General features: G+C 46.4%; 1 protein-coding gene across 4 annotated transcripts in view; it reads right to left on the bottom strand.

Annotated features, from left to right (window-relative positions):
• The window catches only part of NSMF (NMDA receptor synaptonuclear signaling and neuronal migration factor), a 64,658-nt gene that overhangs the window by 12,508 nt on the left and 34,153 nt on the right, over positions 1-17,997 (bottom strand). For 2 of the 4 annotated variants that reach the window (XM_019510412.1, XM_019510415.1), the window contains 7 exons: positions 14,164-14,239; positions 11,777-11,782; positions 11,099-11,167; positions 6,373-6,425; positions 4,483-4,572; positions 2,920-3,041; positions 681-764 (listed from right to left, as the gene is read on the bottom strand). In XM_019510412.1, coding sequence (XP_019365957.1) covers positions 681-764; positions 2,920-3,041; positions 4,483-4,572; positions 6,373-6,425; positions 11,099-11,167; positions 11,777-11,782; positions 14,164-14,239 — 500 coding nt within the window. The remainder of the gene's footprint in view (positions 1-680; positions 765-2,919; positions 3,042-4,482; positions 4,573-6,372; positions 6,426-11,098; positions 11,168-11,776; positions 11,783-14,163; positions 14,240-17,997) is intronic. The other 2 variants (XM_019510413.1, XM_019510414.1) reach the window with 2 other exon arrangements.

Raw genomic sequence — 17,997 nt, 5'->3', positions numbered from 1 at the left:
CCAGACTTGATTGAGACTCTCATGAACTACATTGGTAAAGAAGGGCAGTGGAACTCAGCTTTCGCTGCAAATGCGCCGGGAGTAGAAACCTTGAGTTAGCACAGCAACAAATCCACTTGCAAAGCTAAAGCTCTGGCTACATAAACAAATTACCACCAGCTGAGCTAGGGTGTGAATTAATGACACATCTGCTGTTCCACTGACTTACTGAGGAGCGAGCTACTTCACATATTTTGTGGGGCACCTGTGTGTGCATAAGTACTTACCACAGAGTATCTGACGCACTGTAAATTTACACCTTATCTCACCTCTCAGTAATTTGATTGTGTAGCCATGCCCCATGTGAATATAAACAAAAGATAGTAAGAGTGGCACACAGCACACAGCCAGGGCTCCAGAACAATATTTTCTGAGATGGGGCTCCTGTGGTTTAACATTTGTGTATACAGATGAACCTATACGTCATAAATTACAAGACTTTCCAATTCTGGGCTCCCCACGGGGCTCTGCCAATGAGTCTGATCTAATGCTGGGTCTCTCTTGAGCAGATATTTGTCTTCTGTGCCAAATGGTGCGCTGGGTTTTCTGAGACATTATAAGGCCCACTACGTGCCAGAATTGAATCACAACACCCCAGTGTTTTGATACCTGAACAGCATGTAGAGGGCGGAAATACTCACATAGAGAATAGGGATGATGGAGGGGTCATCCCTGCGGATGATTGTCGGGATGTACTCGGCTTTTGGGACTTTGGAAGAAATGAGCTGAGAAGGAAATAAGACGTGCAAATGGGTCATAAGGTGAAACAGGAATGGTGTCTGAGCAGAAGCACAAGGGAACCATAAGCAGGCACTTCATTCTGGGAAGTGGGCTGTCTACATCCGTATTACATACTATGTCTCCTTAGTCACCCAAAACAAACATTTCTTTTGGGTGTAGAAATAACCTGTTTAAAGAGGCTATATTTTTACCCTGTTCTTCCTCAGGCATGGAAACCAATTGGGATGTGGTAGAAAAAACAGAGGCAGAGTTTAAGGAACCCAAGCACTTTGTGCAGTAAAGTCAGGGGTGCAGCACAAGCCTTTGTTTATAGGCCAGGTCCTGTCATGGCATTAATTAGGCCCCCAAGGCAAGCTGAATAATTGGTAGTAGGGGAAAGCTAAGACCCCCATCTCCACCTCCATTCACACTCACACACAGCTGCTTGTCAGTAAATCTACTGATCCAGTTAATAGAAATATTCTGGTCATTCTCCTGTGAGGCCCATTCTGCTCCTGCTGTGCCCCTTTCTAGTCCGCTTCAGCAGCTGCACGTCACCAAACCTCCCTGCTCCCAGCCTGCTCTCCTGCATCCGTGCTATGTCAAGGGAGCTGAGTGTGTTATAGCTGAGCAAGCCAAGCATGGGCAACAACAGAGGGAGCAAGTCAGCTGCACCTGGCAAATGTTTACCAAGTGCCTGGAGCCCAGCTGAGGCATCAGCCCAGTCACCAAGCTGAGCAGGGGCACTGGTGGCACTCACAGCAGACTGGGAGAACAGCAGAGTGGCTAATTTCCTGCCTGTCACGGGCCATTTGTGGCATCAGCAGGCATGAATGTGAAGGGACAAAAATGTCAGTATGATCTTTGCTGCTACTGCGTTTGTAATAAAATGAATCCTCCTGTTGTCAGCCACAGCGTGTCTCACTGCATCACGACTCTGCTACCACAGCTCCGTTCTCTCCTCATTTACACCATGATTTCACGTAAGAGGAAGATCAGGCTCCACTGATCTGTCTCCTCAACAAAATGCTGCTGACATGATAAACTGTAACTGCAGTTATAAAACAGAAAAGCAGGCTGCCTCACCTCCAGCGCCACATGCAGGGGAAAAAACTACCTGCATTGCTGTGGGGATGCTACGGGAAGAATACAGTGAAGGAATATAAAGAAAAGACAACCTCCATTAGCCTCCACAGTCCGTATCTCAGCAATCTGAAGACAGTACCCAAGCAAGGACCAGTCCAAATGAAGCACTGGTCACGGCATAGCAATCTTATTGCCCAAGAAGCCACCTCTGTTCATCTGTAGAGCTCACATTCTGCATTCTGTGCTCAATGTTTGCACGGTCAATGGGAGTTTGCCTGAGTAAGGGCTGAGCGGGTACATCAGGATTTATAAAGAGTATATAGGCGGCTAACTAGAGACAATAGGAAAAAAGGCTGGAAGGGTCTGGGCTACAAAAACATTTTAAAGAGCATAATGGACCTTATCAAGCTGTGTGTTTATCATTTCCCAGGGACTCCAGGGCAAACACACTCAGTTTACAAGTAAAATGATGGAAAGGAGGGATTCCTAATCGCCAGCCTTGCACGTTTTCCCTAGGATCTTACAGTCAAGCTTGGCTATCTCCTTTGTATATATCTCTATAATCCAGGTCCTGGAGTCCAAGTGATACCTCCCTTGGCCTCTGAAGGCTTGTCTCTACTACATCAATGGCAGGCCCTGGGGAGGACAGTTCTGAGCTCATCCCATCCACCCAAGTCTGCTGACAACCTCCAGAGCTGGAAGTTCACCCACAGGGTTGCTTTGAATTTCTCCCCAGTATCCCCTCTTGAGACCTCAATCTCTGGCAGGTCCAAAAATAAGTGCTGGGGACAAATTTGGAGCAGGTGGACTGGTGAACCTCTGGGTCTGGACTGCACTACGAGGCTCGGGTGGGTGGGTGAGCTCTCCTCCCCCGGATGCACCACTGATGCAGTAGAAGGCCACAGTGCCCCTGGCTGCGTTCTGAGGACGTGCGGGGGTGACTGAGGGGTCTACTCTTCACCTGTTTGTGTCCTAAGAGAAGCAACTGAGGAAAAAAAGGATGAGTTAGTCACAGAACAGGAAAAGATGTGTGGTGGGGAGGTAGACTTGCGAGTGGAGGGGAAGAGCCCTTACCATTATTTTTGGTGGAACAAAGTCCTCTCCATCACATGCCGCAGCTTCAAGCTCCTTCTCTGCTTCCCAGTTCAAGTCAAATTCATCCTCCAGAGCACAGCAGGAGTCCTGGAGATCATGGCCTGCCAGGAGACAGCATTAGAGGAGCATTACAATGGACACCAAGCCGCAGGGCTCCTTGCTTTCTCCAGCTCTGGAGAGGGTGACTAAGGTGTTAACTGTGTCATGTGCCATTAGACTTGCAGCCTTCATCCACAGATCAAGCCAAAAGGGTCACCAGTGGTTCCAGAGCTCCACACCTGACCTTCAAAGCTGACTGATGTTTTAGCAGACAAATAATCTAGGGAAAAACAATTAAGCACACAGCCACCTTGTTTCAAAGTGTGATGGTAGCACTTTCTAGTTATTCAGCCACTCCTGAGTACTCAGCATTAAACACCACTCTGAGATCCACAGAGAACAGCCTGTCATGGAAGAAATGATGGGGTTTGAAATGGGTGAGCTGCAGGGGGTTGTGGGGAATGTGGCTCGCTAGGATTAGAACTTATTGGCAGGTGAAATGAAGACATAGGACTATTAGCACCTGCTAACCTGCTATGTCCCATCCCTTTACAGCCATTCAGAAGACAAACCCAGAGAACTCTGGCCTCACAGAAAGGACCGATGCTGCACCAGAAGCGATGTGGCGTGAGGACTGGTACACAAAGCACTGCAGCTCAACAACGTCTGGCCAGGATTTGCTACCTTGCCTGATGGATGCTTCATGGAGAAAATGCACTTCAAAATAACTGAGCAAGAGGAGCTAGCCATGGAACAAAGGGTTCCCTGAAGTCAGCGATTCGTGCATGAGAACTAAGCAAGACGAGCCCCGTTCTGTGCACTTTGAGAATCCAGGGGCAGTGGTCAGTGCTGGATCTCATGCTAGGCACAGAGAAGAACACACACTATTTATGTGCATCTTCCTATTAGTCTCTAGGTTATCTAAGGGCAGGGGAGAAATTGAGGCTGTTATGGAACAATCGGGTCATGTTTTGGACCTTCCTTCTCCCCCACTCACAATACTGTGCCCATTAGGCTTATAAAGACTTGATTCTTGGCTTATTTACAGGGTGTTAGGCTGACCTTTTCAGTTTAATTAATTTAAAGCATAATCCAGCTCTCACTGGAGCCTGGGAAACGTTGACAATAGCTCCTGGGCCCTTGTATAACAGTGCACAATGAAGAGCTCCAGCACGGCCCTACTGTGATTGATGTACCCCTTGAAGTCCTGACAGACAGTGTGTGTTAAATCAGTGCAGTGCACTTAGTTCCATGGGATAAAAGAAGGGGTGACAAGTCTATAGAGGCATATGGAAGCTATTTTGCTGGGCAATCATTCTGCAACTATAGGGTAACACAAGGTAACACAAGAATGCATGTGCATGTATGATGTGTTATCTGCTTAGCTCTGGGAAAGCTAAAGGGAGACAGAAGACACTGACAAGTCACACCAATGAGATTCCAGTCAATGCCTCAGCGGGCAGCTTTGGCCACGGAAGGAAGCTCAAAGGACTCAAAACTCACTTTCTCGAGAGTCATGGAAGGAATCAGCTTTGACGGGAGTCGGGTCGCTCCAGGACCTGCTGAAGCTTCTCTCACGCCGTTCAGCAAATGCTAGGATAAAACCAAACCAGGATATTAACAGATTCCAAAGCCACTGTCACTGCCACTGTCAGCAAAACAAAACACCCAGTTGGTTCCCATCAAAGCTAAATTTTGCCAAAACTCCCTCACATAGGTGATCTTCCACTTGATGAGCATGAGTCTGCCCCATGTGACAAAAAGGGTACATTTTCTACCTCGCTGCCAGCAGTGGTGCCCATTTTCAAGCACAACTGCTATGTTGGCAAGTGTTGGATCCTGCCAAGGAATCAGTAAGTGAGCTCTGGTTAAAGCTGGGGCTCCCAAGGCTTTTGGGTTCCCAGCTCTGGCAGAGAGCCTGGAAACTCTGGCAAGTCCAGATGCACTGCAGGCCCCTCTGGCAGGGTCTTTGGCCCTGGGACAATCCATCCGGTTTGCCCAAGCATTGCAGACCCAGAACTCCCAAGTTATCAACCCACTTGGCAGGTCTGCCACATAGCTTCAGTCCTTGCCAACACAGGTCCCTGGTCTTGGGGCTCGCTGCCAGAAACACAGGAATCCAGGATTGTGGATTCCTGCCTTCAATTTGGTGCAAGCGCAACAAGTTCAAAATTTTTCTAACAAAACATTTCAGGCTCAATAAAATGGCATTTCCCAACAGTTCATTTAATTAAAAAAACTCATCAGCTCCAATCCTGGGTGGCTAACACTGCACGGTGACAAGGAACTCACTGCCGCTCCCGACTCAGGGAAACCTGCATTAACTCAAGGGGTTGAATCATGTAATTTCAGCAGCGGAGGACCAACGTTCTAACCCCAGTTCCTCCGAAAATGCATGGAGAGGTATCCAGGAAAGAGGTCTCTTGTTGGATGCACAGGGGTTCAGTGAGAAGCTGCATCAGGCAAATCTGAGAAACACCTTGTCCTTTGTTGCATTTTGTACCCAAATGCGGGGTGCACCCCCAGTGGGTATGTGAAGGAGTACCTGAGCTGAACTTCCATACAGAGGATGTGAAGGACTAGCTGGGAGTACAGATGAGAGGTACATACCAACTGCTCAGTTGTTTTCTGGCTTCACCTTTCATTTGTAAATAAAAGCCTCTAGTTATAGGTATGAAGCAAAACTTGAAAACATGACCCGAGTGTTACCAGTACAGGGAGGTCTGCCTGAGCCTGCAGACAGCCTGGAACAATAGCCCCAAGAGGAGGTAAACCCTGTAAACTTGAGTGGAAACTTACTCAGATGTCAATGAAGGCACTTCAAAAGGCAACACACCCAAAGGGTGTAAGAAAGGAGAGGCAGTATGAGAAATGCATGCTCAACTCGGAGCAGTGATTCATTCTGAGCAGACCTTAAATTATACATGTCAGGGGGGTGTTAATGGAGTGAGCTTGAGCTCTCAGACTTCTCAGCTGCTGGAGTCTGAAGGCAAGCAGCAATGGCAGCGCTAGATAGGAGGCAGGGAACAGGGTGAGAGATGTAGTGAAAGAGAATGAAAATAATTCGTAATTCCAGAGGGCATCCCATCCTTATGCTCCATCAGCTTTCACCCTTTGACATGACTGACACCCAATAGCCCATCAGCATTCATCCTATGACAGGGGTGGGCAATATGCAGCCTGGGGGCCAGATGCAGTCTGCCAGGCCATTCTATCTGGCCCGTGGGACCCCTAAAAAATTTAGAAAAATTAATAATTAACTGCCCTGGGCTGCCTGTTATGCAGCCCTTGATGGCTTGCCAAAACTCAGTAAGTGGCTCTCTGCCCAACATAATTGCCTGCCCCTGCCTAGGACCTCCACCTCACAGCCAGGCCTTATGGGTTCTCACTTACTTTGTGCTTTCACCCGTCGGCTCCCGACCATGCGCAAATGCTTCCGAAAGTTCCTGGGGAAAAAAAGCAAAAGCAAACCTCTAATAAGATCTGTGTTAAGCAACAATCAGGCCCAAGAAGGAATAGCAAGTTGGTGGAGGGAGAATAGGAAGATCCTGTTCTTCCTTCCAGGCATTTATATCCAGAGGCACAAAGCTCAGCAAAACTCCCGGAGCAACTCTAGCTGCATTTGGTAAGCGGCAGGGGCAGGGGGTATTTGCCAACTAGGGGATGTGGCTGTGTTTGAATTTCTGGTGGGCTGCAGTGCCGGTGCCACTGTGCTCCTGTTTATCAACCATCCTCATTCATTTTCCTTTGATTTGTTGCTTCGACTCTACTTCCATCTTATGGCAGCCAAAGAGACTACTGCCTGCTGAACTGGCTACTCATTCCGTCCTTATGGAGAGCAGATGCAACCACTCACTCCCTCCTCTGCCAAAGACAATGCCATACAAGTGTGGAGATGCTTCTTGACCCTACCATGCTTGTGCTACATGCCTGCACCGTGCTCGTAGCTGTGCCCATTTCTAGAGCATAGTCTTAGACACTGCTATTGTTCATATTTGCTGATGTTATTGACTTGGCACCTAGCAGAAAGGATCCTGTCCTGGTCTCTACAGGAAAAGGCTAGAAGAGATCACACCAGTCCTTTCCAGTGTTGGCTTCCACTGGCCAGTGAAACAGGAATGCTCCCCAGAGGCAAGTGTTTTACCAGTCTGGCTAACAGTGCCTCTGAACGTGTACCTTCCTCCCTGGGATCCAAATGGAGGGACTGGCAAGTATACAGGGGCAGTATCTACCCACAGAGGAATGTGTTAGGATCTTAATATGTGGCTACTATCCCCCATACTCAATTCTGTACAAAACAGACTCTGCCTGTCAGCAGCTCTGCCCAGGACAGGGCCAAATACAAATAGGAGTCCTTTCCAGACCTCTCTGAGTGTTGGTTACATCAACTCCAGGCTCCTTGAGGCTGATGTGGACTCATGCAGGCTCACAGCCACTTGCCAGGACAGTACCTATCCAGTCTTTCAATGCTTGACCCAAAGAAGTCCAAAAGATGGAGCATCTTATCCACAGAAAGGAAGGCATGAGGATGGACAATAGGGAGGACTGCATCAAAAAATGCTTCCATTTGACTTCACTTTGATTCTCAGTTAAATTAAAGCAGCCCATCTCTGCAGTGCAGCTCCCCCTCAGACCCAGCTCTCATACCAATGATTATAAGAGATACCTGCACCTGGATTCCTCATGAAGCTGATGCCCCGGACTGCTGGGTATTTCCTTACAACACTGCAGCACAGCACAGAGATACCAAAGTTTGCTCAGCTATAAGGAGCAGTCTCATCACACTATCAATCACAGAGAAGCTGAGTAAATTATCCCTGGTGAAGTTCTATGGTCTCATAGGTAGACTACTTCCAAAAAAACCCTGCTATCCCACTTGGACCTAACTACAGTATCTCTACATTGCACAACCACATCCAGTGTAGACATGGAAATCATTGTTCAGATCCAGCTATTTGAAATGAAAAAGTACAAGCAAACAGCCAAGGTGGGGCTGAGAATCCCTCTAAAAAAAACTAATCTCTGTGCTTGCACAATTTATGACATTTGACAGAACTTCACCAGAATGCAATAATATTCACTGTATTCTCTATAGTGCATAAAACAAGTGGCACCTTTAGACAGGCATCCTATCCCCAGTTTTGACCTAAATTTGGTGTTTTACAAACCTATACTACATTTGACCTGTGCAGTGTTCTGTATGAAGTATGCGTGGAGGTAGAAGGGGTCCTTTCAGGCGGTCTATGTGATAACTGGCCAATGCCCTGAGATGTGAAGTCTCATTGCAAGTTTAACTTAAGCAAAGTAATTTTCTAGGAAAACAGGCATATGCCTCAGAGGGAATTCAGTGAAAGGCAACCCGCAACTCTACAATGTAGCTGGTTATTATGCAAACATCTGCACTCCCCTAACTCCTTTCAGAAACACTCAGTGCTAATCTTAACTGCCCAGGCCACTGCAATCAACTTGGGACTTCAGCCATGTGTTTATAACAAAACCTTTCCTTATCATATGTTGGGTTCTTCATAGATTGGCCTCCTGCAAGGGAGATGGTCTGTGCAGTGGGAGAGTGCATTTTTCCTGTGCTGCAAACTACAAAGAGAGTTTGGCTTGTTCCCAGAGTGAGAGTTTTGGGCAGCTCTCAAGATACAGTATCTGTGCACTGCTAAGAACAGCACTGATAGGATCTCAGTAGAGCTCAGTCAGTCCCCCGCTGCTGGAAGGAAGGTTTCTGCAGAGCAAAACCCACGGAGAGTGGGAAAGAGTAAAAGGATTCCTTCTCCTGCTTCCTTTACCTGACCCTCTAATAAGAAACGCTCTTGAAGGAAGCTGTCATTAGACTGACTTGCCTCTGCACCTCCTCTGCATCCGATGACCATTTGGCTCCCCTGCACAAGTGCTGGTTCCAGACTGGGCCACTGCATGCTTACTGGCTCTTGCAGCTGTACTGCTCTAGCATCTGCTGTCTGCCCTTGCTCATAAGCAGCAGCTGAAGAACCAAAGAAAGTGGGGGGGAGGTATAACCCCTGAGGGCAGAAACCCTCAGAGGAGTGGAAATCACAGAACTGAAGAGTTTGGGAAGAGCACTATGACGACCCACATACTCACTCCTTGGCTTGGGGTAAATCACCAGCAACTGAGAGATACCTGCACCCACCAAGCACAATGCGATTCAATGTTTTAATTTGCCACAATCTCTCATTCCACCAAAATCCAGCAAACACCAGTTGGGTTAAAAATAGAAAGCAATAGCTACTCATTCTTCCTCTTTGGAAATACCCCTTCTACTGCTGAACAGGCACTAACTTGCCACCCCAGCTCGTGTTGCCAGTGCACCATCTCCAGGGTACCCATCATATCCCAGAGATTCTTGAGGCAGAACCAGCCCAAGCCCAGGTACCATTTCTGACCCTGCACAGCTTGCAGGTCTATCCAGACTGATTAATTCCTGCTCTGAACAGCATCGTTTTTAATCTCTTGAAGAGAGATTGGCGAGATTAGGAAAACCATTAGAAGACATCAGAATCTCAGAAAGACCACAGTAGCACCTCCTGTCTGCCTGGACCACTATGCTCCAATCCCAGCACTCAACTGTGCGACTGTCACAGATCCATTCATTCACCTGCAGCATCTTGCTGAAGAAATCTCATTCCCAGAGCTCCACTGGAGCATCCCTCTTTCCAAGGTGAGAGTCAGGGCCAAGGAGCATGCTCAGCAACAAAGCAATGTTTTCCCCCCATGCATCCAATGTGTATGGTCAGCACCATCACATTGCTGAATGCCCAGGCCTCTTTCTCAAAATAGAAAGGGCCTCAGATGAAGAGGAGACGAAGATGTCTCATTTATTGGAGGAAGAGAATTCACCACTCACTACTTGATCCCTTAAGCGCAAGGCAGCCAGCAGTTAGCCTGGGATATAGAAAGCCAGAGAAAACCATTGGGTCCCCCTGCCTGCAGCTGCCTTACTAAAGAATCCACTTCATATTCATTATGACCAAATCCTACCACAAGAGATAATGTGAACAGATGTACACCCTTGTCCTGCCCTGATCCCCTCCATCAGAGGTAAGGGGACATGCAGCATGCTCACATGAGGGATAGTGTTACTCTGTCCTATATTTACACTCCAACCTAACCATTCAGGGCAGGACAGGACGGACTTGGACGTATATCTATGGCAAGTGCCCAGCGCCAAAGCTGCCCAGCTGTGCGAACACTGTCCAGCCTGCCTTCTCTAACACAGACTTATCTCCTAGATAACTCTGAACTGTCACTTTCTTTTTAAAGAGACACTGTCTAGCCATTTATAGGACTGTAACTTTAGTTCCTGTTTTTCTCCATTGTAGATAAGAACAAATACCTTGGACAATGGAGATACCTTCCTCTCTGTTACCTTTTTCCCCTTGTGTTGTAGAAATACTGATTTTCTCTTTCTCCCTCTTTGAACAGAACTGTTTTTAACCAGTGTCACAAACATACTGTCTTCTTTTGCTCATCCAGCTGCTAAAAAATATACATGGGTTGCTAAGTTTCTGAAGTTAGAACAGTTCTGATTACAGTGCTGGCTAAATCATGGAACCTGTGAAGCCAGCACAGAGAAGATGAGACCATGTGGGGGGGGTTTGTTCCTCAGTGATGGAATGAAAGATTTGCTAATAGATCTTTACAAGCCAGCGATACTATACTAATACTGAATTTAGGCCTGGATGTCTAGAAATACAAGTATAAATGTGAACAGTGTGCGCACAAATTATCAGTTAAACATTTACCTAGCCATCAGCATACACAATTCCTGAAATGATAGATTTAGTTACAGCAACTGCATCTTCAAAGTCATGCATCTGCATTTTACACATCTGGGCCTTAAGCTCTTGTGCATGTTGCTTTGAAGCTTAAGATGCTTGACAGTGTCTCTTTAAGAAGGCAGAGACTGGCTAGCTTGCGTAAGGTAGCGTCATTCACCTGCAGATTGTCTGCATGGCCTTTGCTAGCATCCCCGGTGAACAGCAACGTGAACGATGGACAACCATGTTCAACGCCATCGTGCGTCACTGAGGACACCCAAAAGGCCCATGCAACACCAGGCAAGGTTACGGCAGTGCGAGAAAACGGGCCCTACCTCTGAATAACAGCTGCAGAATCATTTTCTCGTTTCCGTCTCTTCCTCTCTGCGTAGCCCCTGAACGCCCTGGGAAACCATTTTAAGCCATTAACCAACTACACAGCTTTGAACTGGAGACAACATGAAACACAGAGACAGGAGAGAGAACGCTCTCACTAGACAAAAGAGAGAGAAAGAGAGAAAGGAGCCACCCTCACAACAAAAACAAGCTGGCTCTGAAAAAAAGAGCCGGAGGCCACATAGAACGTTACGCGTCACGGCAAGGGAAGGGAAGGGGCAGCAAACCACTGTGCACTGGTTCTTTACAGCTGCTGTAGGAAGGCAGATAGATAACTGCTCCTGAAGCTAGTACAGGTGGCCAGAATATGGCTCCCAGCATGAATGATGGTATCTGCTCCAGGTGTGGACCCTGGAGACTACAGGTTCAGCATGCAATTCCTCTGTTTGACTGGACCAAGTTGAAGATAAGCATGCTGGGAGCTGTAGTCTCCATGTTGAAAATGAGCACGGCTGTAGTCTGTTCCTCGTATACATACTAGGTGCAGTAATCAATCCTTTGGCAAGCTGACTGTGCAGCCCTTGAATCGGAAAAGTCCTAGTGAACATTGAGGTGAGGGAAGGGTTTTGGCTGGGACACCGACAAACAGGGAAACAGAAAATGAAGGCTGTACTTACGAAATGCTAGAAATCCCAGGAGATGCAGAGAAAGGAAAAGAGAAGAGACGCTCATTAGTGCTCTACCCTTGCCGGGCCTTCTGTGTTGCATGTATCTTCATTACAGAGGAGCAAATATTTCTTATGGAGTGGAAGACAATGTCTCATTCAAATTATCTCTAAGTCAGATCTTTATTACGAAACTTTTACCTATGTGGTGATGCTTCCTTTAGACAGAGCACCAGCATGTGGCCTACACATAACTCAAGTCCCACTTTAGCCCACTTGCAGATTTACTTCTGCAAGTAATACCAGCGTGTGGCCCACTAGGCTACAACGGGATTTAAGTCTGACCAGAGAACTCCACCTCGAAGTGACGAAGTCCCACACACTGAGCCCACAGCCTCCACTGTCTCCAGAAAAAAGGAAGCTGGCAGCCCTCTGAATCTCTCAGACTACAAAAGCAGAAGATGTGGATTTACATCTATCCTTGGAAAGAGAGGCTAGGGGTTCAAAGAGATCTCCACAGGCTTTCCAGGGATTTAAGAAGCAGAGTTAAAGATAGCTCTGTTTCCTTCGGACCTTCCACAGAAAGTCTCCCAAAGACAGCGTTCCTCACCAAGCTGGCTAACATCCAGACTCTAGCTGCTCCATTTTTAGGCGTCCATTTTGACTTTCAACAGGTCTAATCCCATATCCATGCCTGGAATAGGGCCCGGCGATAAATCCTTCACGTGACAAGGGTGACAAAATGTAGAGACCAGCAGAGGGCATTCCCTGAGGCCAGAGGTAGAGGGAATGCCTGGCTGTTTTGTGGGCTTTTGGTTTAGTACATGAAATCTGTGAAACACAGCTCAGTGCGAGGATTTGTTCCCAACAGCTCTCTCTCACAGCAAAACAAAACTGTATTAAATCATCCTTTAAAACATTTCACCTAGCTCTTTACATAGCTCTCTCTACCTGGCTGGCAGGCTATCTAAATTATTATTTACAGTGCCAGCCTGTCTTTGGAAGCCACACGTGATGGCAGGTGGCACTAATGAGTGTCACACACTGCCTTCTTATCTGTAAGAAGGGTTCACTAAGGAGGAAGAGGGCAAATGGGGTATATAAGGAGAGCAACATAGCAAGGAGACAGACAGAGGATGCAGAAGCCCTCAATGTGTTCACACTACTCCCCTCAGCACGAGCCTGGCCAACAGGTTGTGCCGTGAATGCATGGACAGTTCTAGTTAAATGGCTCCATCGAGGACGTGCTTCCCCTGCAGAGGTTCATGTGCGGCCAGGTGATGCTGACTGCTAGCTGAGGTGGTAGATGTAAACTGTTCTCCGATACAGACCTCCCCCACTTCTCTGCAACTAGCTTCTCCTGTGCCGGTCTTGCCATGAAAGAGCAGCACTCTTATATTTCTGATTTGGCTTCAGGGTTAATCCAGGAAAAACTTTTGGCTTCTTTTCAGAGCTGCCCCCACCCTTCAGTACAGAGGCATAGGAAGGATCAGGGAGGACGACAAGAGGGAAAAGGTCAGGTTGGGTAGGGAGCAGTAAGGAGAAGCAGGGAAGAGGGTGACAGCAGAGACAGGGAAGGTCTGTGCCGAGGGGAAGGGAGCAGGACAGAGTAAGATGGAAGGGAAAACACATTAGATTGGGGAAGGTGCTCCCTCAGTTTCCCTCCCATCACAAGTCATTAGTTTGAGAAGATGGTTGTTATTTAGATCCAGTAGGAAACATTTCAGGGATTTCATTAAGCAGGCAAGAAAATGCTTTGCAACAAGTAGACTAAGGCCTCAAAATGAGACATTCCCACTCTATACAGACCCCTGGGAATAGTTTCCTCCCAGGGTATCTGAGTCATGGTGCAGGTGAAAGGAAATTAGGCTGTTCCTAATTCAGATGCAACCGTTCTTCTCTGAGCATTTCAGTCTGTCTTTCTCTTTCAACTTCAAGATCCAGGCTGAGGACATGGGGCACAGAGCCTTCTACGACAGTGATGGGAGTACAACTTTCCTGGTTTCATGCCTCACTTGAAGTGGCAGCTACGACAGAAAAGTGTCTGGCTGAGATTTCTGTAGAAGAAGTCACATACCTACAAGCCAGGACACCGTGCCCAACAGACAAAGCACAAAAGGAGTCAGAGAGCTGATCAAGAAAGAGGTTAATAAAGAGAGGGAATGAATGAGTCTGAATCAGCAAGGACAAATGAATGAGTGAAGAATGAGTCTGAATCAGTGAATGAGAAAATGAAGAAGCAATTAAGCAAATGAAGGAGTTATGGACCAGAACTGCCCTCAACCCCATACCACAAAGCTTGATTGCCAAAGACTTTGAAACCCTAAGATGCAATCGTGTATGGACCACATACTAAGCATAAGAAAAGTGGTGGGGACTGCAGCAGAAGTTTCACTTACGCTTGCATAGTTGTAGTAGCAGTTTGAAAACTGAAAAGGTTCTCCTTGGGGAACCAGGTCCGTATGGGGACATCATCTGAAAGGAGAAAGAGCAAAACCTGAGCATTCAGCAGACGGAAACAGAGATCAGATGATTCTAGCTGGTGATGGTGACATCTTACCAAGACAGCCACTCTCTTAGCACCCATCCTCAACAGTCAAACCCCATTTGGAGGCAGTGAGTTTCTGTCCATTCATAGGAAAGATTCACCCACTTCAGCTTTCTCTACTTACTCATTTTTCCAACATCAACATCTGTTACCTTACACTTTCTGTAAGATGGAAGACCAGCTGTGTTTGAACTATACACATGGCCATGGACTGTGCTAGTCTTTTCAGGTGTGTCTGCCTTATATATTACTAGTCTGGAAAGAGACAGTGCCATCTGAGAGAAGGATATTTTGAGACAGGAAAGTTAGGGGGGAAAGTTATCAGCATTAGGGATATGAGAGAATGATTTGTGGGGGGCAGGACTGCTGGGATGAAATTCCAAACACTGATGGATTATATTATAAGGCTCAGAAACCCCTCTCCCCCCCCCACCCCAGGGTGTATTAGTCCTAAACAGATTCGTTTATATCTTAACAGGGACTCCCTACTGTAACCTCTCCGGTAAAAAATCATCAGCCACTGGGTAAGAAAACATTTATATTGGTAGCATGGAGCTAGAGCCTCAGGCATTGAGGACACTGGGTCTTCAACTCCGTCCATCCCAAATTCCCTGAATACCTTGTATAGCAACCTTGCCAGACATTATTGCTCCTATATCTTACTTCACCAATTAGTGTTTCAAGAACATTAGCTTCATCTACCAACATTGTCATGACTGTGCTGCTATCAAGAACAATCAACCCAACTTTCATCTTCATGAGCATAATTACCATATGTGGCCACAAAAACTGCACATGCATTTTGAATGCCCCTGCAATTCATTGTGCGTGTGACCATTAATAATCAGACATCTTGCCATCTGCTCTGCAAGCACAAACAGATAGCCATCTAGCTACCACACAGATCATTAAGAAGCTAGACTGCAGATGAGGTACCAATCTAGTCATGGCAGTTCATTGCAAGCATGAAAAATGTGGATGCAAACTGTGCTTTTCATCAGTCTACATACATTAGTATTCCATGAAAAATTAATCAGAAAGCCATGATAATTGCTTTCCCTTTCTCAGTAAATTAAATACATCAAGACCTGGGCGTAGAAACTTTTAGGAAATCTCTTTTTAAGTATAAAGTTGTTTTCAAACATACCAAGTGCCTAGTCCTTATTACAATGCAATTACATCTGCAAACAGGAAATGATTGGCAAATGGAACACAGATCATCAGCGGTGGATCTCAACTGGAAAGCCTTGAACCCTTAGCAATCAACTGTGGGGAAGGGAGGTCTGAGTTCTGTTTTATACCATGATTACATAAAGACCTCCTAGGCCGCGGGGGCGGCCAACCTGAGGCTCCAGAGCCTCATGTGGCTCTTCAGAAGTTAATATGCATCTTCTTGAATATTTGCACCAGCACATGACGTGACATAACGGCTATGGAAGCTGGTCACTGCGTGCTTGTGCAAAGATTCAAGGAGACGCATATTCACTTCAGAAGAGCTGCATGTGGCTCCAGAGCCACAGGTTGGCCAGTGGCCACCCCTGTCTTAGGGATAGATACCACAGAGGACCGATTGATGGTGAGCATTGGAGCTGTTCAGTTCTAGGTCACTGGTTCAAATTCATAACAAGAAAATTATGAGCAACAATCAACACCACCTGACAAGACTTCAGTGAATAGCCTGGATATAGAAAGCAGGTGATGTTATGCTCACCCCATGGAGTGGTCCCTGTAAGCCAGGGGTGACGCCTGATTTGTTTGATAATTTACCTGAGATTGTATCTGCTTCTTTTCCAGGCCTGAAGAAGGGCATTTTGTGCACAAAAACTTGTCTAACATTTCTCCCAACTATCAAATTTGTCCAATAAGAGATAAACCCTGCTTCTCTCATATTTCCAGCACCACCACAGCTACAATACTACACCTCAGGACTGAGGCACCAGAGCAGCATGGAAGCATCCGACATACCTGCCTGGTAAAAACCGAACCCGTTTCAACCTCCAGAGCTCATACAGTAGGGTAAGCCTTGGTTTAATAAGCATAAACGTTCTCCTGAGGCATTCTTATAATCTGTGCGATGCAGGAAGTGTAGGGGCTTGCTCCTCTTTTCTGTAAATATCTGTTATATGACATGTCTAAACAAAAAAACAACCAAAGCACAGGGCTTCTCCTGGAGATTAATGATCACTCGGAAGCATATAATGGCAGCTGAAGGATTCAACTAGTCATCAACCCCTACTAAATGCCTAGAGCTGTGCCTGCTGTTGCTAATGTCTGATGCAAGAGGGGTGAAGATCACATGCCTAGGGAACTATTTCAGGGGTGATGCAGTTGCATTTGACACGTGCAGGACACTTCTAGAGCATGGATGTTCTGTACATTAGCCAGCCACATTGCCTAAAATGTCTCAACATTTCTTTTACTTTATGTCAACTAGCAGGTGGCTATAGCATGATGTCAGCAGCTGCACAGGGGACAACAGCTTGGAATGGTGTTCAGATACCATGGAGATGAGCTCAGTGTAAGACCCCAGATTAGATTATGTTTAACTGCACTGGTAGTGAGCAGGACAATCCTGCCACAATAATTTGTACTTGGAATCCATACACTGAAGGGCACAAGCAGCGCTGCAGGGGAGACTTTGGGGAAATGAGGGGATGTATTTTTTGCATTGCTATTCCAGAGGTTCCAATAGCTTTTTTTCTCACCGTGAGTGAATGACTCGCCATGAAATAGTTGTTGCAATCTACTGCATATCTGCTCTTTTTCACTGGTTTTCCCTAGGCGGTAGCACTAGGGCACCACTGTGAAATTACAGTAGGCTAGAGAAACATAAAGAACATGGTGCTGGTATGCATAACGGGATTTGATCTGGGAAGCACATTACATTGCCAATTAAGAACCTTTCTCCTATAAGACAAGGAGTTCTAGGAATCTCATAGGTCAGCTGGCAGCTGTCTAACACAAGGGCACAGTGTGACATGCGCTTCATGTTGCGTGACTGATCACGGGACTCTTATCTATAGAGGACATGAGTAGGTCATTACACTGTAGACGATGGCATGGATGAATGATTTTGATCTTTATCTGACAGTAGTAAGACAGCGCAAGAAATGTCAGGAGTCAGCTTGCTTTCAATAAACTAAAGGATCCATGAGCAATAATGAGGCAGTTTGCATCAGCAGATGTAAATTGCTCCTCCTGCAATCCCTTCCTCACACAATTATCATTACTTCTCAGTGTGAATATGACTGACTTTCACAGGGCTCTCTCACATGAGTACGGACTATTAGCACAAACATTTGAAGAGTCAGGCCCAATACTCAGTGCTTCTGAGTAATTAGTCTACTTCCACTTTCTCATCCTTGGAGGTATGTTTTCAGAAGGGCAGCCTTCATTTAGTAAAGGCAACTTGCCCTCATGAATAAGACTGCCTAGCTGAAAATACGCATCAAAAAGCTCAGGCACCCAAGGGTTGCCCTGAGAAGGTAGAAATGGAGACTGAAATCCTCCTACCCTGGCATTTGTTTGCCTTGGTGTTTTCTGGGCCAGTGATGTTAAATCCTAGATGTGGAATTGTACCATCTACAATTTTAAGGCCCTCGCTCATGGTTTTGTTTCACTTAATCTGTGCAAGCTCCATTAGCATGAAGTGCATTTGCTTTAATGTTAAAAAAAAAGGATATGA

This window comes from Gavialis gangeticus, unplaced genomic scaffold (genome assembly GCF_001723915.1).
Source record: "Gavialis gangeticus isolate Ggan-Ray unplaced genomic scaffold, GavGan_comp1, whole genome shotgun sequence".
NCBI classification, from domain to species: Eukaryota; Metazoa; Chordata; order Crocodylia; family Gavialidae; genus Gavialis; species Gavialis gangeticus.
The sequence above is the reverse complement of the archived record's forward strand: the minus strand, read 5'-3'. Positions and strand labels throughout refer to the sequence as shown.